Source organism: Planococcus citri, chromosome 3, assembly GCF_950023065.1.
Source record: "Planococcus citri chromosome 3, ihPlaCitr1.1, whole genome shotgun sequence".
Lineage (NCBI taxonomy): Eukaryota > Metazoa > Arthropoda > Insecta > Hemiptera > Pseudococcidae > Planococcus > Planococcus citri.
In genome coordinates this window covers 74,397,157-74,423,156 of record NC_088679.1, presented here as the reverse complement: position 1 = coordinate 74,423,156, position 26,000 = coordinate 74,397,157, and the positions used below count along the sequence as shown (strand labels likewise).

The 26,000-nt window shown below is 34.2% G+C and overlaps 7 protein-coding genes across 7 annotated transcripts; 2 read left to right on the top strand and 5 right to left on the bottom strand.

The window, feature by feature from the left end:
* Positions 1-11: 11 nt before the first annotated feature.
* LOC135839151 (uncharacterized) lies at positions 12-2,565 on the top strand. The gene is made up of 4 exons (XM_065355049.1): positions 12-1,297; positions 1,371-1,645; positions 2,093-2,161; positions 2,229-2,565. Exons 1-4 carry the CDS (start codon positions 712-714, stop codon positions 2,331-2,333), a joined length of 1,035 nt encoding a protein of 344 aa, XP_065211121.1. The 5' UTR covers positions 12-711; the 3' UTR covers positions 2,334-2,565.
* LOC135839150 (sister chromatid cohesion protein DCC1) lies at positions 2,032-4,397 on the bottom strand. The gene is made up of 8 exons (XM_065355048.1): positions 4,187-4,397; positions 3,947-4,114; positions 3,711-3,879; positions 3,408-3,636; positions 3,126-3,326; positions 2,930-3,055; positions 2,681-2,858; positions 2,032-2,595 (listed from the first exon to the last, which is right to left on the bottom strand). The coding sequence occupies exons 1-8, from the start codon at positions 4,210-4,212 to the stop codon at positions 2,490-2,492; spliced, it is 1,203 nt and encodes a 400-aa protein (XP_065211120.1). The 5' UTR covers positions 4,213-4,397; the 3' UTR covers positions 2,032-2,489.
* A 1,106-nt stretch (positions 4,398-5,503) lies between these two features.
* LOC135839145 (beta-1,3-galactosyltransferase brn-like) lies at positions 5,504-7,271 on the bottom strand. Its single transcript, XM_065355040.1, has 2 exons — positions 6,947-7,271; positions 5,504-6,869 (listed from the first exon to the last, which is right to left on the bottom strand). The coding sequence occupies exon 2, from the start codon at positions 6,768-6,770 to the stop codon at positions 5,628-5,630; it is 1,143 nt and encodes a 380-aa protein (XP_065211112.1). The 5' UTR covers positions 6,771-6,869; positions 6,947-7,271; the 3' UTR covers positions 5,504-5,627.
* Positions 7,272-7,479: 208 nt separating this feature from the next.
* eco (Establishment of cohesion) lies at positions 7,480-9,801 on the top strand. The gene is made up of 7 exons (XM_065355039.1): positions 7,480-8,096; positions 8,169-8,209; positions 8,280-8,685; positions 8,756-8,957; positions 9,027-9,185; positions 9,266-9,468; positions 9,541-9,801. Exons 1-7 carry the CDS (start codon positions 7,663-7,665, stop codon positions 9,665-9,667), a joined length of 1,572 nt encoding a protein of 523 aa, XP_065211111.1. The 5' UTR covers positions 7,480-7,662; the 3' UTR covers positions 9,668-9,801.
* Positions 9,802-13,346: 3,545 nt separating this feature from the next.
* Positions 13,347-15,141, bottom strand: LOC135839141 (myb/SANT-like DNA-binding domain-containing protein 3). Its single transcript, XM_065355037.1, has 6 exons — positions 14,946-15,141; positions 14,697-14,868; positions 14,170-14,637; positions 13,890-14,091; positions 13,706-13,809; positions 13,347-13,582 (listed from the first exon to the last, which is right to left on the bottom strand). Exons 1-5 carry the CDS (start codon positions 14,957-14,959, stop codon positions 13,766-13,768), a joined length of 900 nt encoding a protein of 299 aa, XP_065211109.1. The 5' UTR covers positions 14,960-15,141; the 3' UTR covers positions 13,347-13,582; positions 13,706-13,765.
* Positions 15,142-15,580: 439 nt separating this feature from the next.
* Positions 15,581-19,527, bottom strand: LOC135839139 (probable ATP-dependent RNA helicase DDX43). The gene is made up of 12 exons (XM_065355036.1): positions 19,293-19,527; positions 18,653-19,074; positions 18,091-18,564; positions 17,905-18,014; positions 17,601-17,830; positions 17,359-17,524; positions 17,169-17,281; positions 16,948-17,080; positions 16,711-16,858; positions 16,385-16,626; positions 16,147-16,309; positions 15,581-16,076 (listed from the first exon to the last, which is right to left on the bottom strand). The coding sequence occupies exons 2-12, from the start codon at positions 19,067-19,069 to the stop codon at positions 15,918-15,920; spliced, it is 2,355 nt and encodes a 784-aa protein (XP_065211108.1). The 5' UTR covers positions 19,070-19,074; positions 19,293-19,527; the 3' UTR covers positions 15,581-15,917.
* Positions 19,528-20,890: 1,363 nt separating this feature from the next.
* On the bottom strand, positions 20,891-23,087 carry LOC135839138 (E3 ubiquitin-protein ligase RING2-like). The gene is made up of 4 exons (XM_065355035.1): positions 22,751-23,087; positions 22,343-22,675; positions 21,750-22,255; positions 20,891-21,665 (listed from the first exon to the last, which is right to left on the bottom strand). The coding sequence occupies exons 2-4, from the start codon at positions 22,612-22,614 to the stop codon at positions 21,454-21,456; spliced, it is 990 nt and encodes a 329-aa protein (XP_065211107.1). The 5' UTR covers positions 22,615-22,675; positions 22,751-23,087; the 3' UTR covers positions 20,891-21,453.
* Positions 23,088-26,000: the final 2,913 nt, after the last annotated feature.

Genomic DNA, 26,000 nt, shown 5'->3' with positions numbered 1-26,000 from the left:
TGATGCATTTTACTTAATTTTACTCTTTAGTAATAGTAAACGTAAAGAGCTTTAAGTAAACGTAAACTTTAAGCTCTTAATTCAATAAGTAAACTATCAGTAAGTTGATAACTAAAAAAAAAACTTTTTGCGGTAAGTATAAATAAAACGCAGTCTGGTTTTGTTCAAGTTGATTTTGATTATTTTTTTCTGTTTTGGTTATGTTCATATCAGTCTTCAATTTGTTTCTGTTCAGTTCCCACTTTAGCAGTCATATTTTCCTCACTTTGATTCTCATAATAATATGGTTTTTCACTCTGAATATCAATTCGATTTTTACCCGCCCAAAGTGATCTTCACGTCTTCGTGAGAAATCGAGAGACTCCAGAATAGCTCAAAATCGCGAAAATCGAATTCGGGATGTTGATTTTAGACAAGAATACGAACATTCGTTTCGAAAATAGGCACCGACAGATACATTACCTAAATGTAAAAAGTATCGATATAGCTAACGAAAATTACAATCGCAAACAGAACGAATAAAAAGCATTAAAAATACACACTTTCCATTTTACATGAAACAGCAACACATATGTCAGCCTATAATCATCAACATCAACATGACAATCCCACCTTCTGCCTCGTAAAAAAGGTAGGTACTCCTTTTTAATAAAATAAAAACCAACCTCGTATACCTATTTCAACTCTTCAGCCAGTTCAACTATTAGGAAAATGTCTCACGTAAAGCTTCACAAAATAATCACGAAATTTATTTCAAAAAAATCTCGCGATGTTTCCAATTTTAAAAAAGTATTTTCTATTTTCGTTTCAATATTTATAGTTTGGATAGGAATCTGGAAAATTCAAACCGACATGAAACACGTTTTTACCGAAACATCTTTAAACAGTGCATTATGGCTGGAGATAATCGAAAGTTTAGATATACTGATTTTTATTACGATGGTAATCGTGGTCAGTTTGGAGAACATGATCAAGGTGAAAAATAAATGCGATAAAATGGAGGAGATGAATTTCATTCTGAATGACGAACTAGATAATACAGGATTTTATACAGCTTTACTGTTTTACGGTGCTCTCGTGAGTATTATAGGGTTTCAGCATTTATTCGCTAATAAGAACACAGATTACGTGCAGTTTTTCCTATCGTTATCGACCCAGTACTATTTACTCAGCACTGAATTAGATTTCATTAATGTAACTATCGAAATTACTTCTTACTTCAGAAGTATTCACAGTTTGCTGAAAGAATTACTCGGTGCGCCTAAACCGCTGTGTTGGATTGGATATGAAATCAAAAGTAGGCTCAATACTTACCTACGTAATACGAATAAGTACTGTTTACTCAAAAGAGATCTTTATACGTTGAACAGGAAATAAAGTTTTCCACATCGAAGACTGCAGTAATTTGCACTGGATTGTCTGCAAATACGTTGATAAAATTAACCAAGAGTACAGCTTACGATTACTATCGTTGATAATTTGTATTTTCTATAAATTAATGTTCATACCGTATTTATCATCGTTGAATTTAATCAAAGCTTACTCTGAGAATTTGATCAAGGAGCTTCTCCATACCAGTTTGCTACTGTTTCATTTTGCTGAGTTGTTGGTGTTAGCTTGCTCGGCGGATTTGACCAATAGCGAAGTAAGTAGTTATGGTAGTTGAATTCGTAGAATAATGATAATCGATGAACGCTGAAATTCGAATCGTGCAGATGATGCAGATTGAGGAAATTACGAAAATTCGAAGTAATCTTCAAATATTGGGCATCTGAAAGAAAAAAAAATGTTTCAATCAGAAAAAATCTGCTTGAGGAGCTAAAAATGATTCACTAAAATAGTATCATGAAGAATTGAAGATTAATGAATTGAATTCCTTCCGTCCATCGATTAGGCAACTTAATTTACTTCTGAATAAAGCAAATGTTGTGGACGTTTAGATACATAACCATGATGTGATTGCATAATTATCTCGAACTTTTCTGAATTTCATTTTCAAATTAAACTTTCCCTACGACATTTGGTATAATATTCGTTTATTTTTTATTTTTTAAATTTATACATTAAAACTCAGAAAAATTGATTGTTGCAGGCTAAAAAAACACAATACGTATTATGTGAATACGCAGAATACCACTTGAGAGACGCAGACATAGATATTGTAAGTAGTATTTCGTTAGAAACTCAGAACGATCCAATTTGAATTCTCAGTCCTATTGTTTTGACAGATAGAAACACAACAAACAAACTTATGCATCCATAAAGCTGAGTTCAAGGTGTTTAATACATTCAAATTGAATAAAGCTACTGTTTTATTGGTAAGTAATGGTTAATGGATCCAATTATTTCCATCATATCCATTGATTCGATAATACGTGATCTTCATTTGACAGATTTTCGGAACAGTTGTCACGTATTTGGCGATTTTCATTCAGTTACAAGATGTTTTAAATATTTCACAGATGTTTTCTTCGATAAACTAACCAGAATTATTTTCCATGTTTACTCGAATAGAAACGAACTCCGTTGTTGTTCGATGCTCTGGCGTACTTCATCAAAATCATATTTTCATTCACTTTTTCAGTCGCGAATACCCTAAAAATAATATCAGATAACGTTAAACATAATCTGACTATGGTAATCAATAACGTTTAGATGTTGCAGAAATGTTTATATTTACTGAATATATGGCTTGATTTCTTCTATGGTCCATTTGGGTTTCAGTTGAAATAAGTGATGTATTCTTTCTCCCGGATCTTCGGCTAATTCGTATTCTGGACAATAATTTATATTTTTTTGATTCTTTTGTACGTCTATATAAACTAGACCGTCCAACTGGCGTAGATTTGTAACCAAACCTAAAATATATCTCCAATGAATATAAATGCATACAATTTTAGGAATAATATCAACTCCCACGATGACGAACCTTCAGGTACGGCTCCTTGCCAAACGTTTAGAAAATCTTTCAGTTCAAAATGAGAAAATCTTTTCAACGTGGATTCGCCCAACATTCTGCATACTCTATCTTCGATTAATTTAACCACACGACCATCTAAAAATAATAAAAATACTCAAATCTATCTCAAAACATGATCATACTGAACGGAAATCAATCTGTTTACCTGAAGATGTGTTTTGAGGTACTTCTTCGGTATAAATGGACAGTAAGTATTGCACTATATACGATGGTACGATCCCATCCAGTAATTCCATAACTTCATCGGCAGGTATTTCATCACATTTCCACGACTGCGTATCGATTACATTCATAAATGCAGATAATACTCTGAAATGGTACTGGAATTCTAGTATCCTCCATTTACCTAATTTGCAAAATTCGAAATGTAAAATATTACAGAATCAATTCTACAATAACGAATCAGATAGTCGATCAAAAAACTAACCATCTAATTGGAAAGCGTATATATCATTCAAGGCAGTAATCAACTCTACGTGACTAGCTTGAATTTCATGGAGAAGTTCTTCGGTGGAATACATCGTTACTCCGGAATCGCGTAGCTCTGGTTCTAGTTCCGAACCTCGGAACGAACTCGATTCGAGAATTTTTCTCAATTTTTGGAACTTTGGTTTACATGGTTTAACTTCTAAATACGTGTGAAATACTCCGATCACCTGGAATAATATAGTAATTATTAATTAAGAACACGAACAAGTTGAAAGAACCTTTTGAACGTTGATTTATGTACTTCTTTATCTTCAACCATCCTTTCACCAGAATAAGACTTGTGGTCATCGGGAAACTTCAGCTGCGGAATGAGAAGAAGAGAATTCGAAGTTTCGGCTTCTTTTACTTCGTAAGTTTTACAATCCGAACACAGCACAGCTTTCTGATCTTTTTTCCCTTTGAATGATAATCTAAATTGTAAATCAGATGATTACTCGTGTGTAGGAAAGTCCAACGAAAAATTCAAGAAGTACTTACTCGATGCCATTTTTCAATTTCGAGAGTAATTCGTTATCGAGTTCTAACAATCGGTATTGTTTGGTATCGCCGGAAAAGTAAATTGCTTGGGAGATGGGAGCTAAAGTTTTTTCGTTTAATTTAGCATGATGTATGATCTTAGTTACATCTTCTACAGTTCGAATATACCTGTAACATTAGAATAAATGTAATACAAAGTGAACGGTAATAATTTAAGTAAAATTTCTTCATAGAACATACTGTTTCTCCGGTGTATCGATTTCCATGACTTATGTAAATGGTGATTAACAATGAACGGTGTAGAAACTACGTATTACGAGCATACATTTTCAGATCAATTATTTAGTTAGAAATAACGACAGTTAATTATTCTGACTCGAAGAGGAAACGTGCGAATTTTTCAGCATATTTTTCAATTTTTCATCTTTATCATTTTTTTATCAAAAAATATTTTTTTGGCGGGAATGAAATCGAATGCAAATGCAGGTTAAGTATTTTAACAATTCATAATACTCTTCCCTAAAAGTACAAAAAATAATTTTTTTTTTCAATTTTTTTTAAAAATAAATTATAAATTAAATTAAAGCTAAGTACATAAAAGATTAAAATTTAAATTTCAAAGTAAAATGAAAATTAATGTCGAACGCTTTTTTTAGTTTTTTTTCAAGATAAAACTAAAAGAAAAAAAATTGAATAAGTTCAAAATAAATTGAAAATAATTTTTTTCAAATAAAATAATTAATAAAATGAAATGAAAAATGAACGATTTGAAGTTTTGAACTTTTGAACATAAGTTTTTTGTTTTTTTTTTCTTTTCCACGATTAAAATTAAAAATTGAAAAAGAATAAGAAAGAACATTTAAGTTATTAGGTACTCAATAATAATTTCATAATTTGTGATCGACTGATCGTAGTGAAAGTGATCGTGAATATTCGAATTTGTTTTCCAAATTATTTGGGTCTGCAGTTTGGCAGTGATTTTCTTTTTCACATTTTCACAAACGTTCATAAAAATGTTGACAAAAAACGAATTATTATTTGGGGGTTTTGAGAATTTTTTGAATAATTAGATCGGTCGAATAAGTACAAAATAATTACATATTATAATTTGTCGTCGTCGAAAATGCGAATCGTTGAACATTAGGAAGGTACCACATTTCAATTTCATTCATTTTATGTTGGTGATGAATGTACGAACATTGAACATTTTCCAAATATACGTTCTCATTCCACTTACGATGTACTTGCTGCAAAAAAAAAATAACAGGTAGGTTTCGACTTTCGTTTCGAATGTATGTTTCATTCCATTCCACAATAAAATCATACCTAAATTATTACATGAAAAAATAAAATCACTAATTTTCCCTTACCATTAGAAAAAAAATAAACGTTTGAAAATGAATATTTAATTTAGGTATCAAAATAAATAACTACAAGCATTCACAAAAACACGCAAATCACAATAGGTACATCAATCGAGGAAAATTAAAACATCTTAATAATAATTAAAATATAAATAGGTACCTAAACCTAAGTAATAATTTGATATACATATAATCAGATGTATAAAAAGAGCATTTTTATGTAAATTTAAAACATAATCACATCGTAGCATTTAGTTCGAAAAATATTTAAAAACGATCACAGCTGAAAAAGAATATCTCAAAACACTATACAAACATCAAGCATTACCCATCATTTTCTGTTCATTCCATATTTTAATCAATTCACTAGAATGGTAACCGTGCGAACTAATCGCATATTTAAAACTACTCTCATCATGAATTTTCTCAGATAAATAAAATTCAGGACAGTGGAACATCTCAATACCCAATTTTTTAGCCAAAATCCCTACATAAACATCATCAAATCGAAGATGTTGAGTATAATAACTAGCGTAATGCAAGTCCTTCAATACCTCTCTTGAAACAATATATGAACCAGCTGGTGCATAAAGGGGCCATTTATTATACGGGTATTCATCCAAAGAAATATACCATTTACTGCACGGATACCGAATAGGATTAGCAGGCGCAACAAACCCGGATATAAATTTCACCCCTTCGGGCAAATCATATTCTGTAACTTTATTCAATTGTTTGTCAGCTTCTTTATCATTAGATCGTTGCAAGTATTGAGGGTATTCGGTCGGGTTACGAATAAATCTGAGGACATTTTTCACCGAAATGTACATATCGTCGTCACTAAATAGGTAGAATTTCGCGTCACAATATCTAACAGCCCATTTGAATGCCATCATTGTTTTGATCGTAGAGTTATAATAAGTATCGAAGAAATCAGCTTGAACTATATCGCTAAATTTTTCTTGTTCGTCCCTTATCGCTTGTAAAATTGTGGTATTTCGAGTCGCACCCAACATGAAGATACGTTTTACTCCAACATCGTAGAAACGTTCTTCATATCCCCAGGTCTTTCGTATGGCTAATCGGTGGCCGAAATGATCAATAGCTGATTTTATTATCAAGACTAGTCCAGCTGAGGAGTTATCTGATCGAATGCATTTCTTTTCATTGTTGATTATGAAAGAGTAATTGTACGAGTTGATAATATTACAATGTGGGAGTGGTTTTTCAGCTGCTAAAGCTTGAACACATTCGACTATGTTTTGTTTTAAAGGATAATTATTGAAATCGGTATCGTAATCGAGCTCGAAAACGTGGGTAAATGCTCCGAAAATGTATAACATGATGGTTATAAACAATGCAGCTTTATGGTTTTGAAATTTACATACTTTACGTTTCAATATTGACAGGAAGTTGTAGCAGTTGTTTGATAACGACAGATCTTCTTTCGAGCGAACCATTTTTAACGTATTTATATGACTAAAATGTAATTATTTTGCATTTGCTTTCAGGTCTATGTGAATAGTTTATCAGTGTTTTGCGTCATGGTTGCTTCAGATCTACGAAAAAGACAGATTTACCGATTAAGTAGGTACCTAAGTGGAAAATTATCATAGAAAAAGAAATATTTACCTACCTTGTATTTCATCGCATTTTGTACACCGGTATTGTGAAATTTTACGAATGCGAAGATCGTAAATTTTCATGTCTTTATCAGTGAATCATTGATAATTTGCAGCCATAGCCGGATGCTGAATTGATGAATCATGAAATGCAACGGGTTCCCCTTGTGTAGCCAATTTTTGACTTTTCCGTAAAGAAAATTAATAAAATTCCACAGCCAGTCCCAGTATAAATCCTTCCATTTTGAATCTACACATTTTTGACTTTATGACTTTTCTGTAGAAAAATTCCATAGCCACTATAATAAAGGAAGCTTTAATTTCTACATGCAAATTGCAATCGCTAAATTCGACAAGTTACAACATGAACAGGAAGGATTCGGCGGGGCTCGCCGGCTTGGGGAAGGGGAACTTAATGGGAACTAAAATTAAATTTCGAAAACAAGATATTGGCAACACTGAAATTCCTCTTTGATGCTATACTAAACAGCCGGTGCCGGAAGCCAAAAACACGAAAAAAAACAGAAAAAAAAGAGGTGTGAGAAGAACAGCTGATTTCATTCCCGCGAAAATCACTTTCGCTCCCATTTTAATTCTAAAAATCGTGGAATAATAAGCACTTTGTGTCGTACTTAATAATTTTTTCGTGACTCGCGAAGTAAAACAATTGCATATATTCGATTGACGAGTATTAATTAACGTGTTCTTCGATAATTCAAGTGTTATTAAAATGATACATTCCATAGAGCCTTCATCTTTCTACGGTGCGAACCGAGCTACGTTGGATTTGGTGAGAAACATTCGTCTGTCTAGATTAACGAGTGATGTCGATTCGAAAACATTAACCGGTAATGAGAAAGCAAAGCGAAGTCGCTCCAGTAGCGAAAATGGACTACGTGTACCGAAACCAAAAATTAAGATGATCAAGCTGTTTCCCGGAATCAAACATGGCGTTAAGAAAGCTAAACCGAAAGTTCCGGTCAAAGAAAAGAAAGTTTCGGTTGAAAAACGGTCATCCATAAGGCAAATCATGAAGGAAAAGTTCGATTTCTCCAGAACGTATTACGCGTTACCGAAGAAGAAACCTAGAATCGCTTTGAACGAAGAAACTGGTGCGAAACGGAAATTTTTCAAAAGCACTGTTCCGGTGGAGGAACCTAAGAAGTATGTTATCTATTATAGCTTCGATATTCTGAAACATTTACTTCAATTATATGTTTTATTGTCCAATTTCAGAAACGAACCGCCTCCTACGGTAGATTTCGAAGAAATTAACGGTAAGAATAACACGAGGTGTGTTAACGTTATCTCGAATATGTTCACTTATACCCTTTTCATTACGTTTAGATGTCGAAGAAGAACCATTCGCTAACATAAAGAAAGACGTGTCTAATATAATCCATCATATCGATTGGTCCGACGACGAAGATTATTTGAAACCGCAACTTACGCGAAAGAAAGCGGTTGCTCTCTCGAACGAAAGTTATAATATTTCGTATCTGACGCCGACGCTTCCAGTGCTCACTCCGGTCACACCGAGCACACCTTCTAGGAAACCGAACAACCGTATGAATGAGAACATCGAGAATACTCCGAAAACGTACGTCGAGCTGACCAACTGTTCGATTCCAGTAACTACGCCATCTCCGAGTAAAACTACACCGACAGCCACCGATGAAAACACCCCTCTGACAGAAACACCGAAATATTATCCGATATTTACTTCTCCAACGGTCTCTAATGTGCTTTCGGAGTAAGTATAACAAACTACGTATTTCTTTTTTACTTTCGAACGATTATTTCAACGATGAAATTCGTTTCAGCGTTACAAACAATCAGCCAAAATGCAAAGTCAGACTAATAAAAGCTGCATCGCCCAACGACCAATATCAAATCGACGCTGGCCAAAAGGTGATTGGACCTACGGAATGTAGAAAATGTGGTATGGTTTACGATATCGGTGATCCGGTCGATGAACAACGCCACAGAAAATATCACTCGAATATCGAAGAATTAAAATACAAAGTAAGTTCTTCTTTCAACTCGTCGAATATCGAGTCTACAAGGTTATTTCATAGACGATATTTTCCACAGGTTTCAAAAACTGATAACATTGTCGGGTACAACGGAACCGATATTATAATACTGATTCAGTATTCCGATTCTAAATCCAAGTTGGATAAACTATACTCGATTCTGAAATACACCGAAGACGAAATAGGCACCGGATACTCATTTGGGCCAAACTGGAAGGTAAGAATATTTCATCGATGTAGATTCAATCGATCAAATACGAATTTAACGAATTGAATTTTTCATTCCATATTCGCCAGGCTTTCGTGTACATTCGACAAGGCTCCGTACTCGGTTGCCTAATCGCTGAACCGAAACTTAAAGCTCATCGTATCATACATTCGGATGGTATTACGCTTCTATCTGAAGATTCGTATGATGTCAAATGTGGTGTGAATCGTATCTGGGTGAAACCTGAATTCAGAGGACAGAAAATTGCCTCCACCATGATGAATACTCTAAGGTAAGAATTGTTGATAAAATGAATAAATCTTACATTACGACGACTGGGGATTAATTTTATCATATTTTGCAGGAAAAATTTCGCTTACGGAGAGTACCTGAACCTGTACAATGTTGCTTTTTCAGTCACAACTGCCGAAGGTAATGAATTCGCGAAGAAGTACACCGGTCGAGATGACTACTTAACTTACTCTAGTTAAAATTAATTTTTATTTTGTATTTTTTATTCACGAATGTGTTTTTTGTGTTGTACTCAGTCTGTACGATTAATTTAAAACGATTTATCCGCTTTAAGTTTGTGATTATTGAACAAATAGAAGTAAGTTTATGATTTCCTAAATTTGATTTGACCCTTTATCCAGAAATTTTCGTTAAAAGGGAAGAGTAATGATCAAAGCATGTCTCCCTGATCTAGGAACTAAATTATTAGCAGCCGAAGTAGACAAACATCTAGATCGAATTGAAAAATGACTGAAAAAAATCCAGATTTTACTGGAGGCTCTAGATTGGCTGGAAAATTATGACCATCGATTCGGGTGCTCAACCAAATCGGAGGCTGAGTAATCTATTGCAAAAATTAACAATCTTTGAACTTTCTTTTTCGAATTTGAGATTTTTCAACTCGTTACCTCGAATTTGTGATCGTTCGTCTTAATCGATTCGAAAGTATTAAACTTATGGTGGGATAAAATTTTTAGCAGCCAATGTTGATTACAAGCTACAACCCCTTCTGGAGTGATTTGACTTTTGTGGAAGGATGGTCTAGATGGGCTAACCGGGTTTCAGATTTAGTTTCTGACATAATGTCAGATTTTTTAAAAATTAGAATAAAATAATTTGAATTTTTTGAAAATTCAAGAAAAAAATTAAATGATTTTCTTTTTCTGACATTAGTAGGTCACATGTTTTAAAAAATCTTTATAAATTTTTGATTCATGTCACATGAGTCAGTGACCTTAAAAGTCCAAGCAGGGAGGTCAATGACCCCAAAAAATTAGACGGACAACCTCAAGAGGTCAGAAAGGCATACAGACGGACCACCATGAGAGGCCGTACAGGTAGGTCAGTGACCTCAAGAGACCAGTGATACAGGTCAATGACCTTGAGAGATTAGACAGGCTGGCATACGACCTTGAGAGGTTAAACATGCAATCAGGCAATCTCGAAAGACCAAACAGTTATACAGACGACCTTGAGAGGTACGACAGACAGGTCAATGACCTTAAGAAAGTGAATCATACTGATGACCTTGAGAGACCGGGCAGATAGGTCAATAACCTTGAGAAGACATAGACAAACGAGTCAGTGACCTTAAGAAGCCAGACACCCAGGAGAGGCTAGATAGGTAGGTCAGTGACCTTAAGAGGGCAGACAGACGAGTCAATGACCTCAAAAAAAAGAACTTCAGACTTGTCAAATAATTTTGTTCAACTTTTAAAGAGGTCATCAAAAATTGCGATTTCATGAGGGATTCTTAAAATTATATCTCCCAGACTTTGAAAAAAATTTGCAATTTCTCACATTTCAATATAACGTTGGAGTTTCTCAAAAATTTTACTCAAATTTTTCTCAAAAAAAGTAACTTTAGTAGCTAAAAGAGCCGGAAAAAGTAACCAATTAAGGTAAAAAAAAGGTGGCCACTAAAAAACTTTAATGCATACAAAAACATTGCATTTTATTTTAGATTGCAAAAAACAAAACAAAACGCAACGAAAATTTTGATAGCAGTTTTTTCAAAAAAAAAAAAAAAGCATCGAAATTCGAATAAAAACCATTTTTGAAAAAAAAAAAAATAGCAAAAGCTCAAAATAGATAATTATCAACATTTCGAAAGCAAACTACTTGTAGATCAAAATGCAAAAAGAATAAAGCATGAAAAAAATATTGGATTCTTGAAACATAATCGAAAATGTGTTAAACTACTGAAAAAATTGCAAAATTGAAAGGAGAGGAAGAAGTCTTTCGAAACAGGGAGGGGCAAAATTTATTCTTTTATTCAAAATCAGCTCAAAAAATCAAACACAAAAATACCAATTGTAAAATAGCAGAAATGTTGACATGAGCGAGGAGGATTTGATGAAAAAAAATTATTCGGCTGCTGAGAAATAATACACAGTAATTTGTAAGAAAATTCCATAAATAAGAAGAATTATTTTAGAACAGAGAACAGGAAACTTATTAAAATCAGCAGGGAAGGGCGGCGGGGGAGGAGGGATGGTGATTGCAATCCAAATTTGGAAAAAAGATTTTAAAAATTCGAATACAAAAAAAAATGAACATCGCTTCAAAAAGAAAAAAAATCCTCCATCAAAACTCTGACACGATTCAAAAAAAAAAAATGGAAAAAGGCGATAAAATTATTGAAATTGAGAGAAAATGACCAAAACAGGAAGCAGAGCAAAGATCAAGTTCTGGAGAGAAAAAAATAGTCAAAAAATAATGTAAAAAAACCTCTTTGTGATCTTCTTTTAATAAATCAAAAGCATAAGTCCCAAAGAATAAAACTCGAGAGCGAAATTCAAAACGAACCAAAAAACAGAGTTTTGTCAAAATTTAAAAACTTGAAAAAAATCACAGGTGAAAATAAAAAAAAAACAAAGACATCAAATCTTGAAAAAGCTTGCCTCCCTTCTCGAAAAAAAAGATCAAAATTTAAAGGAAATCATGATTTTTGGAAGAAGAAAAATCACAATTCCACAAAGATGTGAGCAAAAAAATCACTCGTTTTCTTAAAGCACGAAACTCAAAAAAAAGAACTTAAAATTAAAAAAATGCGGTCAAAATTTATGCAAAAAAATGACCACAATCTAGAACAAAACAATAGAATTGTGAAAGTTCAAAGTTGAAAAAAAGTCTGTCAAAACTGGAGAAACTTGGCCAAAATTTAAAAATAGAAAAAAAATGAGAATTCCTAGAAAATCATCGAAAAACTGTGAAAAAGAGAACTGGCGAAAATTCAAAAAAATCATACCCGTCAGAATAGGGAAAAATCTACAAAGATTCAAAAAAAAAACTCCCCAAATCGACGAAGAAAAAAATTCAAAAATTCAAAAAATACCATTGAACCGAAATAAGCAGAAATCCCGACAATTTAAGCAATAAAATCACACAAGCTGGAGGGGAAATTTTTATAAACAAATCATGAGAATTCAAGGTGATAAAATTCGACACTAATTCAGGCGAAAAAAAATCATCAAAATTCAGAGCAAAATCATGGAAAAATTATTTTGGAAAAAAATCACCACCAAAATTCAAGATGTAATAATCAATCAATCAAAACAGGAGAAAATCCACTAAAAACCATCGAGAAATTCAGAATAATAATACCTGTCGAGATTAGAAAATCCCTGAGTACATTTCAAAAGGAAAATCATCAAAGCTGAGAAAATAAAATTTGTAACGCTGAAAAAGCAGCGATGCCATTTAAATAAAAACATTTTTTTCCAAAGAATTTTGGATAACATTTTTTGGGGGAAAAAGGAAATTTGTGAAAAAACTCGGAAAAAGTAACTTTTAGTAACCAACATTTCTCTTTTGTAACTTTCATTCTTCATCATTAAATAGCTATCTCCTGTGGGTCCAAACCATTAAAATCTATCGAAGATCATAAAAACCTAGAAAAAGTACTTCGAAGGCTCAACGATGACATTCGAACTTCGTATCTCAATTTTGCTAAATTTTCTTACGAAATCATTTGAGAATTAAAGCGATCAAAACCGAGTATTTGACATTCAAAATTTACAAATGAATAAAATTAAAACCTCGTCACTGAACTTCCTCAAATAACATTCGACGATCTACGTTAGAGACACACACTGATTTTTTTTAGCTGAAGAACGAATACTAACCAAAGCATTAGTAAAAAGTATTTTCCAATACTAACTAGTTTTTACAATCAATCAATATAATTATCAATGAGCATCATTCACTAATACAAAAAACAACTTATGTCTAAATTGAACAAAAAATGAAATACAATTGATCAGGCATTCTTAGCCTTAGTAACTATCACCATCAATTGTCCCAAAGAACAGTACCGATCCTCATTGGTAATGACTTAGGAAAATCACACTTCATCGACATGACGTATGTAATCGGAACCAATATCCAGTATTCTGAAATAATCGTAATTCGTGCATTAGCACCAATGTTAAAAATAAACTCATCGTTTCATTTTCATCTAAATACTCGTACCATTTCCAATTGAAAACTCGAGTAAATAAAATAAAATTAATTACTTCATTTGGGTTGATGGACAGCGACTTCGTTGAAAGAATCGGCAGCAAAAAGGAACGTATTCAAAGCGATAAATAATGATGCATCATGATCGAGAAATTACGAACTATAAACAAAATCAATACACGTGTTAAATGCAATGTTATGGACAGAAAATGAATCTAATCAGTTGTTTTGATTTCTTACGTTTCTTCATTTTATATTCGTAATACGCAGCTTTCATCTTATGTGCATTTTCTTTAGCTTTCAACGCATCAAGTTTAGCATTATACAAAGCTTTTCTAATTTCAGATGATTTTTCCATCGTTTGTTTCTTATACTGAAGTAAATCGGCGTACGTGATATTTGTGTTTTTTTCTTTCCGTTTCTCACTCCTTGCTTCCGAATCCTAAAATGAAGTACGAATATTAAACACGATGGAATTTATTTACCCAACAACAATGAATACATTATTATATTTCATTACCTCAATTCGTTTTCCTCTATTGGCAGCATCAGTCCGTACATTTTTCAATTCTTCGATTAGTCTTATATTTTCAATATCTTCGTTTTTTTCGTCCCCGTTCAATTCGGAAGCAAAAATATCGTACGAATCGCCTACAATCACAGTATCAACTTCATCCTCACCATGGTCTGATTCGTTAGCTTCGTTTGAATTCTCATTGGAACACGATTCAGTCATAAAGTGAGCTCCTTCGGTATTCAAACGTCCCAGAAAATAAAGCGTACCGCAATCGTACGTATTTTTCGAGTCGATATCAACGGTATCCGAAACATTATTCGAAATCGTACCGGTATCTACGTTCTGCTCGAGGATTTCTTTCACGTTGTCGTTGTTGTCGGTGCCACCGAGCTCTGCGTTCTTGATCTTGGAATTTTTTCTCGACACGAATTTCATATTATCCCACAGCTTTACCAACTGAGCCGGCGTTCTCTGCATCAAAAGTATTATGATATTCGCAATTCCGATACGAAAACAAGAGCATTTATTACCTTCGAGCAACCTTTCGTCGATGAGAATTCAGCTGCGATTGTTTCCCATGCTTTTTTCTTCGCGTGTCTGGAGGTGCAGTCGGTTTTTTTAGACAAGACTACTTTCTGTTTGACGATCAAGTGTTTAAGGATTGCTTTTTCTTCGCTCGTATAGTTTATACGAGTTTTCGGTCTATACAAATGAGTGAAAATTGATTACAATAATGTAGCTGTGGAAAATTGTACACAGTTGGATTTTGTTTTACTTACGGTGGAGTTTTCATATTTTCGGGTAATTCTGCTCAGAAATACAAGATGAATACTTAATTATTACTAAAGAGGAATAATTCATTAGATACAAGCGAACAGTACTTCAAATGTTGAAAAAAATCAATCGAATTTTATTTTCAAGTAGGTAAGGTACTTATCAATTGTTGTTGTTGTTAGTTAGCGTCTAATTTCTGGTAAAGGAGTAAACATTTCGGGTATTCTCGAAATTGTTCGGTTCTTCTTCTCCATTTTGAATTTCGGAGTAGGAACTTCCAAATTTTTGGAAAAGGGGGGGTCATTCGAAATATTATGCTGACTCAAACCCAAATTAAACTATTCAAATAGAGATTTCATAATGCATCATTTTCCATGATACTTCCAACTCTTCGGTCGAACTTAGAATGGTCAATATTTTAGCTTCGTATTCAAACTTTAGAACATCAGGACTGTAATGAAGTACTTCAACGATATATTCCGCAGAATTCGGAGCGAATAATGATACAACACTAAGATCAGATTCTCAGAAAATGAAACAAAACATTCCACCACTCTCGATCAAATAAGGTTAATATGGGAACAATTTATTCATTCATTCGCGTAGTACAAAATACAGTGTTGGTGAAAACAAAACAATATCAAGGTTCCAACTAATATATTAAAAATCAAACAAATTATATAATAAAAATAAATGAAAGAAACATAATATATAATATATATATAAAAAAAAAACAATGAAATGATTTCAAAACGAGAGAACAAATAACAAACAATAAACAAACTTCCGAATAGGTGAATTCGAGGTTCATTTCGTTTTTGAGAAGAATTAATAACAACTCACTTACTTAACGTAAACAATGTCTCTTCAACATATTCGAAATTTCCGGAGTAGTATAGCTCATTACAAAATTAATAAAAAAAAATCTTCCCAACGAAAAAATTCTTAAAATCAGTTCTCATTCGATATTCTTAGAATTAATAACGGTTGAATCCACCGCCGCCACCGCCGCCTCCTCGGCCACGGCCACCACCACGACCTCTACCGCCGCCACGACCGCGGAATCCTCCAGGTCCATCTCGTTTCACTCTGGCTGCGAATCGCTCAGCCATACCGAAAAGTTCTTCAGGAACACCCTGCAAATGATACATACATTAGTACCAATCTATCAACGATAATTTCGTAATCGACGAGTAAAAAAATTACCTGATTGGCTTCTTCCAAAATTTTAATCAAATCCGCCGCATTGGCCCAATCTTTTCGAGTAAACAACGAAACCGACTCTCCACTTCGTCCGGCCCTGCCCGTACGACCGATTCTATGCACATATTCTTCGATATTTTTCGGGAAGTCGTAGTTAAAGACGTGACTGCAAACGATTAATTATTCAGAAATTAAAAATCTCGCTAGTTTGAGGGTTATAAGAACCTATTACAATACTCACGTAATGTCGGCAATATCTAATCCTCGAGCAGCGACATCAGTCGCGATTAGGATACGCACAGCACCGGTTTTTAAATCATTGAGGGCTTGTTCTCGATCAACTTGCTCTCTATCACCGTGTAAGCTTTGGCATTGGACACCGCACAGGATTAAATTCGAAGAAATATCATCTGTGACGGATTTCTTTCCGCAGAATACAATAACTTTGTCGTCAGGTCCCATATTTCGCAAAAATTCATCGAGCTGCGTTAAAAAGAAAAATATCAGTTCAATAGACGTGGTGAAATTTCACACGAAAAACGGTCAGTTCATTTGAGTCACACTTACACGTTCTCTTTTCTCTTCTTCGTCGAGAATTTCAATGTGTTGAGTAACGGAATGAACGGCTGTCAAGTCCAAAGAGCCGACTACCACTTGGATAGGATTCACACTGTATTGAGAAGCTAATCGTCTCACGTCCGCAGGCCACGTGGCACTGTAACAAAATAATCAGGTATTCAAATATCGACTCTGGATGAAAACGAGGAGATCAATAAAAAGCATGAATCGGGAATAAAAATGCACCTAGTCATAATAGATTGTCGGTCAGATCTTATACCAATGAGGATCTTTCTGATCTGACATTCGAAGCCCATCTCCAACATTTTGTCAGCTTCGTCCAAAACCACGTACGAGACGGAATCGAATTTAATAATGTCTGGAAATGAAGAAAATTGAATTAGAACTTCGTTGGTAACCAAACAATAAACCAGATGAATGTTATTAAAGTAGAGAAAGACAATTACCAGATTGCAATAGATCATCGAGTCGTCCTGGAGTCGCAACGATTATTTCCGGTCTGTCTTCTTTCAACCATTTGATCTGTTTTTTACGGTCACCACCGCCGTAAACACAAACGCTGAAAGAACAGATTCTAATTAGCACCAAAAATACCAATCTACGCATGAATTTCTAGCTTCAGACGAATTCACCTACCATTTAATGTCACGATAACTATATTTATTAATTTCTTTCTCGATTTGCAAAGCTAACTCGCGAGTCGGACTCAAACAAACCACAGTAGGCCCATTACGTTGAGCACGAGGTGTCGGTTGACCTTCTATATGAATTAAAGCAGGCAATAGAAAAGCTAGCGTTTTGCCTGAAAAACAATACAATGTTTAGTCAAAAAAAAATTAGGATTACTAAATAAACGAGAATAAAAAGCCAACACTAACCAGTTCCCGTCTGGGCAATGCCGATCATATCTTGACCGCTTAAAATGATGGGCCAAGCTTGGGACTGAATTGGAGATGGTACGGTGAACTCTTGGTCGTAAATAGTTTTCAAAATTTCAGGAAATGGGCTGAAAGCTTGCTCGAAAGTTTTGACTGGATTTGGAATCGGTATTATTTCTTCGTCTTTTTCGGCGAACTCGCGAGATACCGATATATTCATGTTTTTCAATCTACAAGAAATGATATTCAAATTTTAGTATAAAAGTATCTCGGTAAAGCAATTCGGGTTATGAAAAAATTATACCTGAATTCGGAAACTTCTAACGGAGACATATTCGCAACCTCAGGGTCTTCGACATAAAAATCCTTAACAATTGGTGGTAGGGCAGCCAAATAAGCAGCAGCTTTCTTATCCTGCAATCAACTCGGAATTAGTTCAACATGTTGTTCAATCGTTCAAACCACAATCAAGATATGATATTATACAAACCGATTCATCGTAAACTGCGCTCCAATCGATTGGTTTAAAGTTGGGGTCCGTTTCGGGTTCCTGACTTTGTTGAGGCTGACTTCGGTAACTGTTCTGTGTAGAATCCGAGTAAGAAGGTCGGTCAGAAAATCTTGGAGGAGGACCGCTTCTGTCTTGCGAATAGTTCGAGTTGTATCTATCGTTTCGACCACCGGATTGTTTAAAATTATCCGAACGATTGTAATCTTGACGTTCGAAAGATCGCGAGTTGTCGTACGATCTTGAATTATTGAAATTATCGTTGCGTTCGAACGACGAGTTATTATCTCTACGTTCAAACGTCGAGGAGTTATTATCTCTTCGTTCAAACGGTCTAGAAAACGAAGACGAAGTGTCGTTAGCGATTTCGTTGATTTTCTGCTCGGCCAGAGCGATCTGTTCTTCGGAACCAGACAACGTTACTTCGGTGGTTTCGCCACGATTTTCACGATTCACCTGTGATGGATAAAAAATAATTACCGTTATAAAATACAAACACAGAATCGACCAAATTTAAATACTAATGCAACAAAGTATGCCTTACGTTGATTCTAGCTCCAGTCTCTTGAGATAAATTCCTTATGTTGGAACCACCTTTACCGATAATTTTACCCACACACGAGGTATTCACGTGGATCACTTTCGTGGAGCCGGAATCTTGCTCCGAATTATCGCGATGATCGTGCTCATCACGCTGATACCGGTTTCGGTTTCCGCCACCGCGATCGTAGTTACTTCTACCGTAGCTGGGGCGACCTCCGTTGTCGCTTTGAGCCCCAAAGCCGCCATCCTGATCGTCGCGCCGATTAGGACGGTCATTACGGTCTCTAAAATTCCGCTGACCGCCACGACCACCACCGGAACCTCCGCCACGCGAAAATGACTGAGAATATATTGTTTTCTGCTCTTTCTGTTTCGGTTCCCAGGTAGTACCGTCGTTTGAGTCCCAATTATCCTCCATTATTCCTATACAACAGGAAACGTAGTCGTAAGAAAGGACGCCGGTAAGAACGGAAACACAATTATTATACGATGCGAATACGCAAATTATGCTAGGATAAATGAAAAACGAGAGAATATCGCTTTAAAACGAGAACTTGAAGCATCATGCTTCAACGCTCGATAATATTCGATAATGAAAAATATAATATTCGGTGATGCAATGTTCATCAGACTACACTTACTTTTTAAAATTCTCGAGCTCAGCAATTAATAAGCACACCTTCACAGAAATAACTCTGGTGCTTTCGAAATAACGACTTTAAACGCGATTAAAACAAATCACAATTTTCATTTCTGGTATTCATCGAAAAACATCTGCTAAATATAAAACGAAAGCTATGGAAATCTTCAGAAGAAAATTGAAAAGAAAAAAGTAAAACAATCATGGATGACAAAACCATACCGCCAATCTTCCTTGAATCCAAAAAAATGCTTGCGGGGTATTCAGTGTTGCCAACTTACAACTTTGATTCGTATTCGCGAAGCTCATTCGCCATTCGGTCCTCACTCGTTTTTTCGAACCAATCAGCGTCGAGTTTGAAAATATGATAAGATTTCAGTATTTTAATTGGTCCAGATCCAGGAAATTGAACAATGTTACCATTATCATCATCTGAAAAATGTACTTTTGGACAGGGATGTCTAGCTAGCCAATAGCCATTAGCCATTAGCCGTTAGCTTATTGAATTTTTGACGTTTAGCCATTAGCCAGCCAATCAAGAAAAAATTTAGCCATTAGCCAGCTTTAGCCAATTGATTTTGGCTAAAAATGATTGGCTAAAATTGAAAATAATTAGGTGAGGAAATGGGTTTCCTGTGGGTAAAAAAAATTAAAATTTTAAAATTCGTAATAAAATCAAAAGCAAAAGACCAAAAAAGTAGTTTGACATTGGCGGTTCCGGTTTTTTTTTCTGAATTTTTTTCAATGATCGTTGTGTTCCAGAAAATTAGTGAAAAATCAGTTTATGAATATAATCAAATAATGAGTGAATGCGAATAATTGTGATTCACGTTTGTGAAATAATAATCATTTCCTAAAACTATAAATAATATCTATAATGGGAATGTGCTCATTTAGAGGAGTATTTAGAGGGGTCACTCGATTTTTAAAAAATCATAAAATTAGCCAGCTAATAGCCAGCCAATAGCCAGCCAATGAAGAGACATTAGCCAATAGCCGTTAGCTTAGCCAAAGCACTAAATTTTTTTAGCTTTAGCCGTTAGCTTTAGCCAATCCCATTGGCTAGACATCCCTGCTTTTGGAAGTTGAAAAAAACTTTGTTGAAAAAATAATTTTGAAATTTTTTTATTTTTTCAAATTTTGACCTACGCGTTTGACCAAGGGGCATGTTATGTTTTCCATTTGAACATTTTGAACGAAATTTTTCATATTATTATTTTTCAAAGTATTCAAATTCAGAAATTCTTTATTTTTCATAAAAATTTAAATAAGATGTAATGAAAAATTAGAAGAATGGCAAAAATGGTAGAGAAGAAAAATTAGAGTGAAATGATTGCCAGTTGACATTAGCTTCAAAAACAATTACCTAAATTCTAAATATTCTGTTTCAGAAGTTGTTGATTTTATGATTTTCTCAGTTTCTATTCCTTGAGAGGATTTTGTGAAGGAAAAACGTGTGGCGAAACGATAGTGCAGAAAGAATATTGAGTTGAGCAATTGGGAAAAGAAAAAAATGAATACCCATCAGGCCATCAATGCTCCTACTTTTTGAAAATTTACAGATCGAGTCAATTAATGAGCGTGAATAAAGTTCATCGATAATTTTTCAATATAAAAATTTATTTAGTTCAAAATCTCGCACTATACCGCTTATATTCTTAGTCTTACAACGTTGTTAAATGACACATTCCAGTATGTAATTCACGATGTTCTACTAAAATACGCGACAGAACCATTACACAACAATTTTCCACATCGAATAGGTATACTAAAAGGTAACAATATTAAAAATGACACGAAACACGAAAAACAATACGTAAAATTACATTCATCGAGTAGTATAAAAAAAATTCTAAAAGTGTAAAATACAGAACAAGAAATCCGATAACATAAAAATGAGAAATTACCATAATACATATTATAGTAAATGCAAAAGTACAAATTAGAACGTATATTACACGTCGAATTGCACTCGAGGACGAATTAACACAAAATATTTGGCATTAAGACAACACACGTCCATGGGCTATTTATCGACGATCATTTTCTCAAAAAAAAAATCAATCGTAATGATTTTCTGAAAGTCAGATCATCGTAAAATAACATATAGAAATCGTACGTCTCATAATTGCGCTACACTTATACAAAAAAGAAAAAAAAGCTCAATTTTTTTTCGAATTATAATACAATTCTAAAGGAGTATCGTTTTGCCAATACGTATCGATGATATACTGCAGAGTATCTTTATCATTGAGTGGAATGTATTCGTTAGAATTGGGCGAATTCAAAACGCTGAATTTCAATTTAATTTTACTCAAATCCATACCACAATCTCTAGTCGCCTTGTCGGTAACATATTTACTTATATGCTCGACTGAAACAAAAAATACATACGAGTTTCATCAGCACACAGACTCGAAAAGCATTATATAATTATTCTACGTTAGCAAATACTCACCGGTAGCATCAGCGGAAGTTTTCAAATATCGTTTTAGATCGTCGGTGAAAAACTTAGTAAAGGACCAATCATTTTCGGTAGGATGTGGTTTAAAAATAAGCTCCAAGTCGTCGGATTCTGTATAATCTGCAGCATTAACACGTGCTTCGGAAGCTTTACTTTTTTTGGAACGAGGATTATCGGAATTAGTTTTATTGCCGGAAGTTGAAGGCTGAGGATCGACCGAAGTATCGAGAGCATTCGAGTCGGAATTATTTATCGCCGATGTCGAAGTTTCGCCATCGTTTTGAGATCGTTTATTCAAACGCTGGAAACGCGTTTGGTTCTGCACTTTGATACCTTCGTTGATCGAGTAAACTAACGCTGCTTGACTCTGACTATTATTCAGTTTTTCCAAAGCTTTGATTTGATGAGCTTCGTATTCTTCTCGATTCGGGTACAACGTTTGGATAAGTAAATCGAAATTCGGATCTGGTCTCAGCGAACGTTTAGAAGCTAGTTTTTTCCTGAAATCAAAAAAATATTACGAAATTTTCAACACTACGAGGAGCCAGGAGGGGGAGAGGGAGCTCAAAAAATGAAATAAGCGGTACCTGCACGTAGGGCATTCTTTATTACCGGATCTTAACGCGGTAATAATACATTCGGAACAGAATCTATGAAGACATTCTTTAGTAGTCATGGTTTTCTTCAACAGATCCAGACATATTGGACACATTAGTTCGCTATGCAAAGTTCTACGAGAAACTTTGATTTCTCTTTCGTCAGTGACTACTTCTTGAGGTTCTCGATTCAATTCGTAAAGCGATAATTCCCACGTCTTGTTTACTCCTGATGACTGATTCGCCGACGATGTAGAAGTCATGTTGGTGCTTCGAGGATTATGTAAATGGACCGGAACTGATAACAACGAGTCAAGATGCTATCTGCAAATAAATCAAAATATTAATTCAATACGTCTACCGTAGAAATTTAATTAATTAGAGTCTACTTGACCATACCTTCTTTAAAAAAATGTGCTTGAAGATCATAACGAGGAATGATAGGATATTGTTTCGAATACCTCGGATATTGGTAGTAGAATATTACTGTAGGACTGGAATCATCGTGTCTTACTTTCGTATTCTTCAAAACTAATCGAGGGAGATCGAAATGATGTACAAGTTTCGAATACTTAATTTTAATTTTTTACAGGGAAAGTTGTTTAAAAAACCGCGAAATAACTAGCACTCGACCAAGTTTATAAAAGTTTCGGTCCAATGTTGATGTTGATAGCAGCAATCAGATGGTAGCGAAAGTCGGTCTCGATGATTCGAAAATTTCAAAATAACGTTTGTCTCGTTCTTTCTATTATGGAACTTTTGAAAGCTCGAATACCGCCCAGCTAAATCGCCTAAAGCAAAGCTTATCGTAGTCGTATTTTAATGAAAAGTTTGACCCTTTGATCAATATACCTATGAGTATTATTTGATTTAAAATTTTTAAAAATTAATAGAACGTGTTCGAGCGTTGATTGATATGAATTTATTATATTTATATACATTAACGTTAAGTAAGTAGGTACCAATTCCAATTGTTCAAATTTCAAAATTTATTGCAACTGCATAATGTTGAAATTTGAAATTCCTTACATAAAGCTAGATAAATCATGAAAATACATTGATGAAAATCCAAAAAGCATTTCAATTCAAAGAGGCTTCAAACATTCAAATTTTCTCCCAGATTTTTGATCTTTGTCTAAATTTACTCGAACTTGCAAATAAAAACACAATTTTCCACCCATTCTTCACACGTTTCTAGACAGATACATATATCATACATATACCTTTACCTACCCAAAGTAAAATATTGAACCCTGAGCAGGTCTAATCTGATCAAAATTGTGATCAAATCAAACCAATCGATATAATCAATCAAATCTTGATCAAACAGCTCATGATCGAACTGGTTTCGATGGTCTAATCAATGAACTCATGATCAATCAGGTCCAGATCAAACTGTGATCTTCGGTTCGATCTTCGATTAATCAGAGCCAGACCCTGATCAAACATATACGTATCTATATCTAATCAATCTCAGTCAAATTCTGATCAATCAGATCATAAACACAAAAACATTTAGGTATAAGGCAAAAAAAAAGAAAATTTCAATTGAATTTAATCTAAAAAAAAAAACCCTAAAAAGGAAACAAAACATTTTTAATTGAAATTTAAAATAAAAATATAACTCGATAAAGACTTTAACAATTTTTGAGAAACAGTTGAATTTTTAAAGGTTTTGTGCAAAAAAAACACAAACCCATTTTTTGAAATTTATGGTGAAAAACGAGACTTTTTTTACCTACCTATTTTAAAAATTTTGACAAAAAGTGAAACTTTTGTCAGTTTTGAGTACCTATTTTTGGCAGAAAGCGAAGATAAGACCTGAAACTTTTTAACAACAGTGGAAACAGAGAAGCAAAACTTTTCAGCAAATTTGTTGAAAAGTAAAAATTTTTGTCAATTGCAGACGAAAATCAAGACTTGTGACAATTTCGGCGAAAAGTAGAACTTTTGATAGCAATTTATGGCACAAAGTAGAGCTTTTGGCAATTTTTGAAAAAAAGTGAGGCTTGAGTAATTTTTGAAAAAAAGTGCGACTTTTTCGAGATTTTTGCAAAAAAGCGACAATTTTTATAAATTTTTGGTTGAAAAACAACGATTCTGATAAATGCGAGATTCTTTGATATTTTCGGTAGAAAGCAAGACAGAGACAGATAATTTCAGCGAAAGGCAAACTTTTTAGTTTTTATAGTAATATTTTCGGACAAAATCAAAATTTTTAGCATTAATTTTTATTTTAAAAAATGTTTATAAAAATATTGTCACTTTTTTCAAAAATTTTCAAAAAATTTCACGTTTTTCCAAAATTTTTCAAAAGCTTAACTTTTTTCCAGAAAAACTCTACTTTTTGCCATAAATTTGCTTTGAAGAGTTCTAATTTCTGCTGAAACTGTTACATGTGCTGCTTTTCGCCTGAAATTAACAAAAAATTTTGCTTTTACCAAAATTGCTGGAAAGCTTTGCTCCTACGTCCTACCTACAAATTTTTGGTTTAAAAAATTTGAAGATTCTAAGTAGGTAGGTAAAAACTTTTCAGTGAGTATTGTTAATGATCAATTGATCAATATGAGGTCCTGATGAAATAAGTCATATCGATGAGAGTCAGATCCTGATCAAACAGGTCAGGTCTGAAGTTCTGAACTATCAGCTCCTAATTAAACCTGCCTGATTAATCAGATCAAAAACTTGGAATCAGATCCTCATTAAACAGAATTGGATAGTCAAATCCTGATCAAGCGGGTCTGGATAGTCAGATCTTTAATCAAACTAGTGCATTCAATCAGAGTCAGACAGGTACTGATCAAACAGGTTGGATCAGCCCGTGATTAACTATAGTCTGGTCTGGTCAATTAGATTCAGATCTGACATCTGATTTTTGAGCAAACCAGTCTGATCAAATATAATTGATCAGAAATTCGAGGTCTGATTAACCATCAGAATCTGATTCTCTGTAAACACAACTTATCAAATAATCAATCAGATCCTGATCAATCAGATCCTGATCAATCAGATCCTGATCAAACTGATGTGGTCAATTAGATCCTGATCAAACTGATGTGGTCAATCAGATCCTCATCAAAGTGATGTGATCAATCAGATCTTGATCAAACTGATGGATCAATCAGTGTGATCAATCAGATCCTGATCAAACTGATGGATCAATCAGATCCTGATCAAACTGATGTGATCAATCAGATCCAGATCAAACTGATGTGGTCAATCAGATTCTGATCCAATTAATGTGGTCAATCAGATCCTGATCAAACTGATGTGATCGGTCAGATCCTGATCAAACTGATGTGATCAGTCAGATCCTGATCAAACTGATGTGATCAGTCAGATCCTGATCAAACTGATATGCTCAATCAGATCCTAATCAAACTGATGGATCAATCAGATTCAGATCATGATTTAACTGATGTGGTCAATCAGGTCCTGATCAGTGGTCAATCAGATTCTGATCAAATTAATGTGGTCAATCAGATCCTGGTCAAACTGATGTGATCAGTCAGATCCTGATCAAACTGATATGCTCAATCAGATCCTAATCAAACTGATGGATCAATCAGATCATGATTTAACTGATGTGGTCAATCAGATCCTGATCAAACTGATGTGGTCAATCAGATCCTGATCAAACTGATATGAT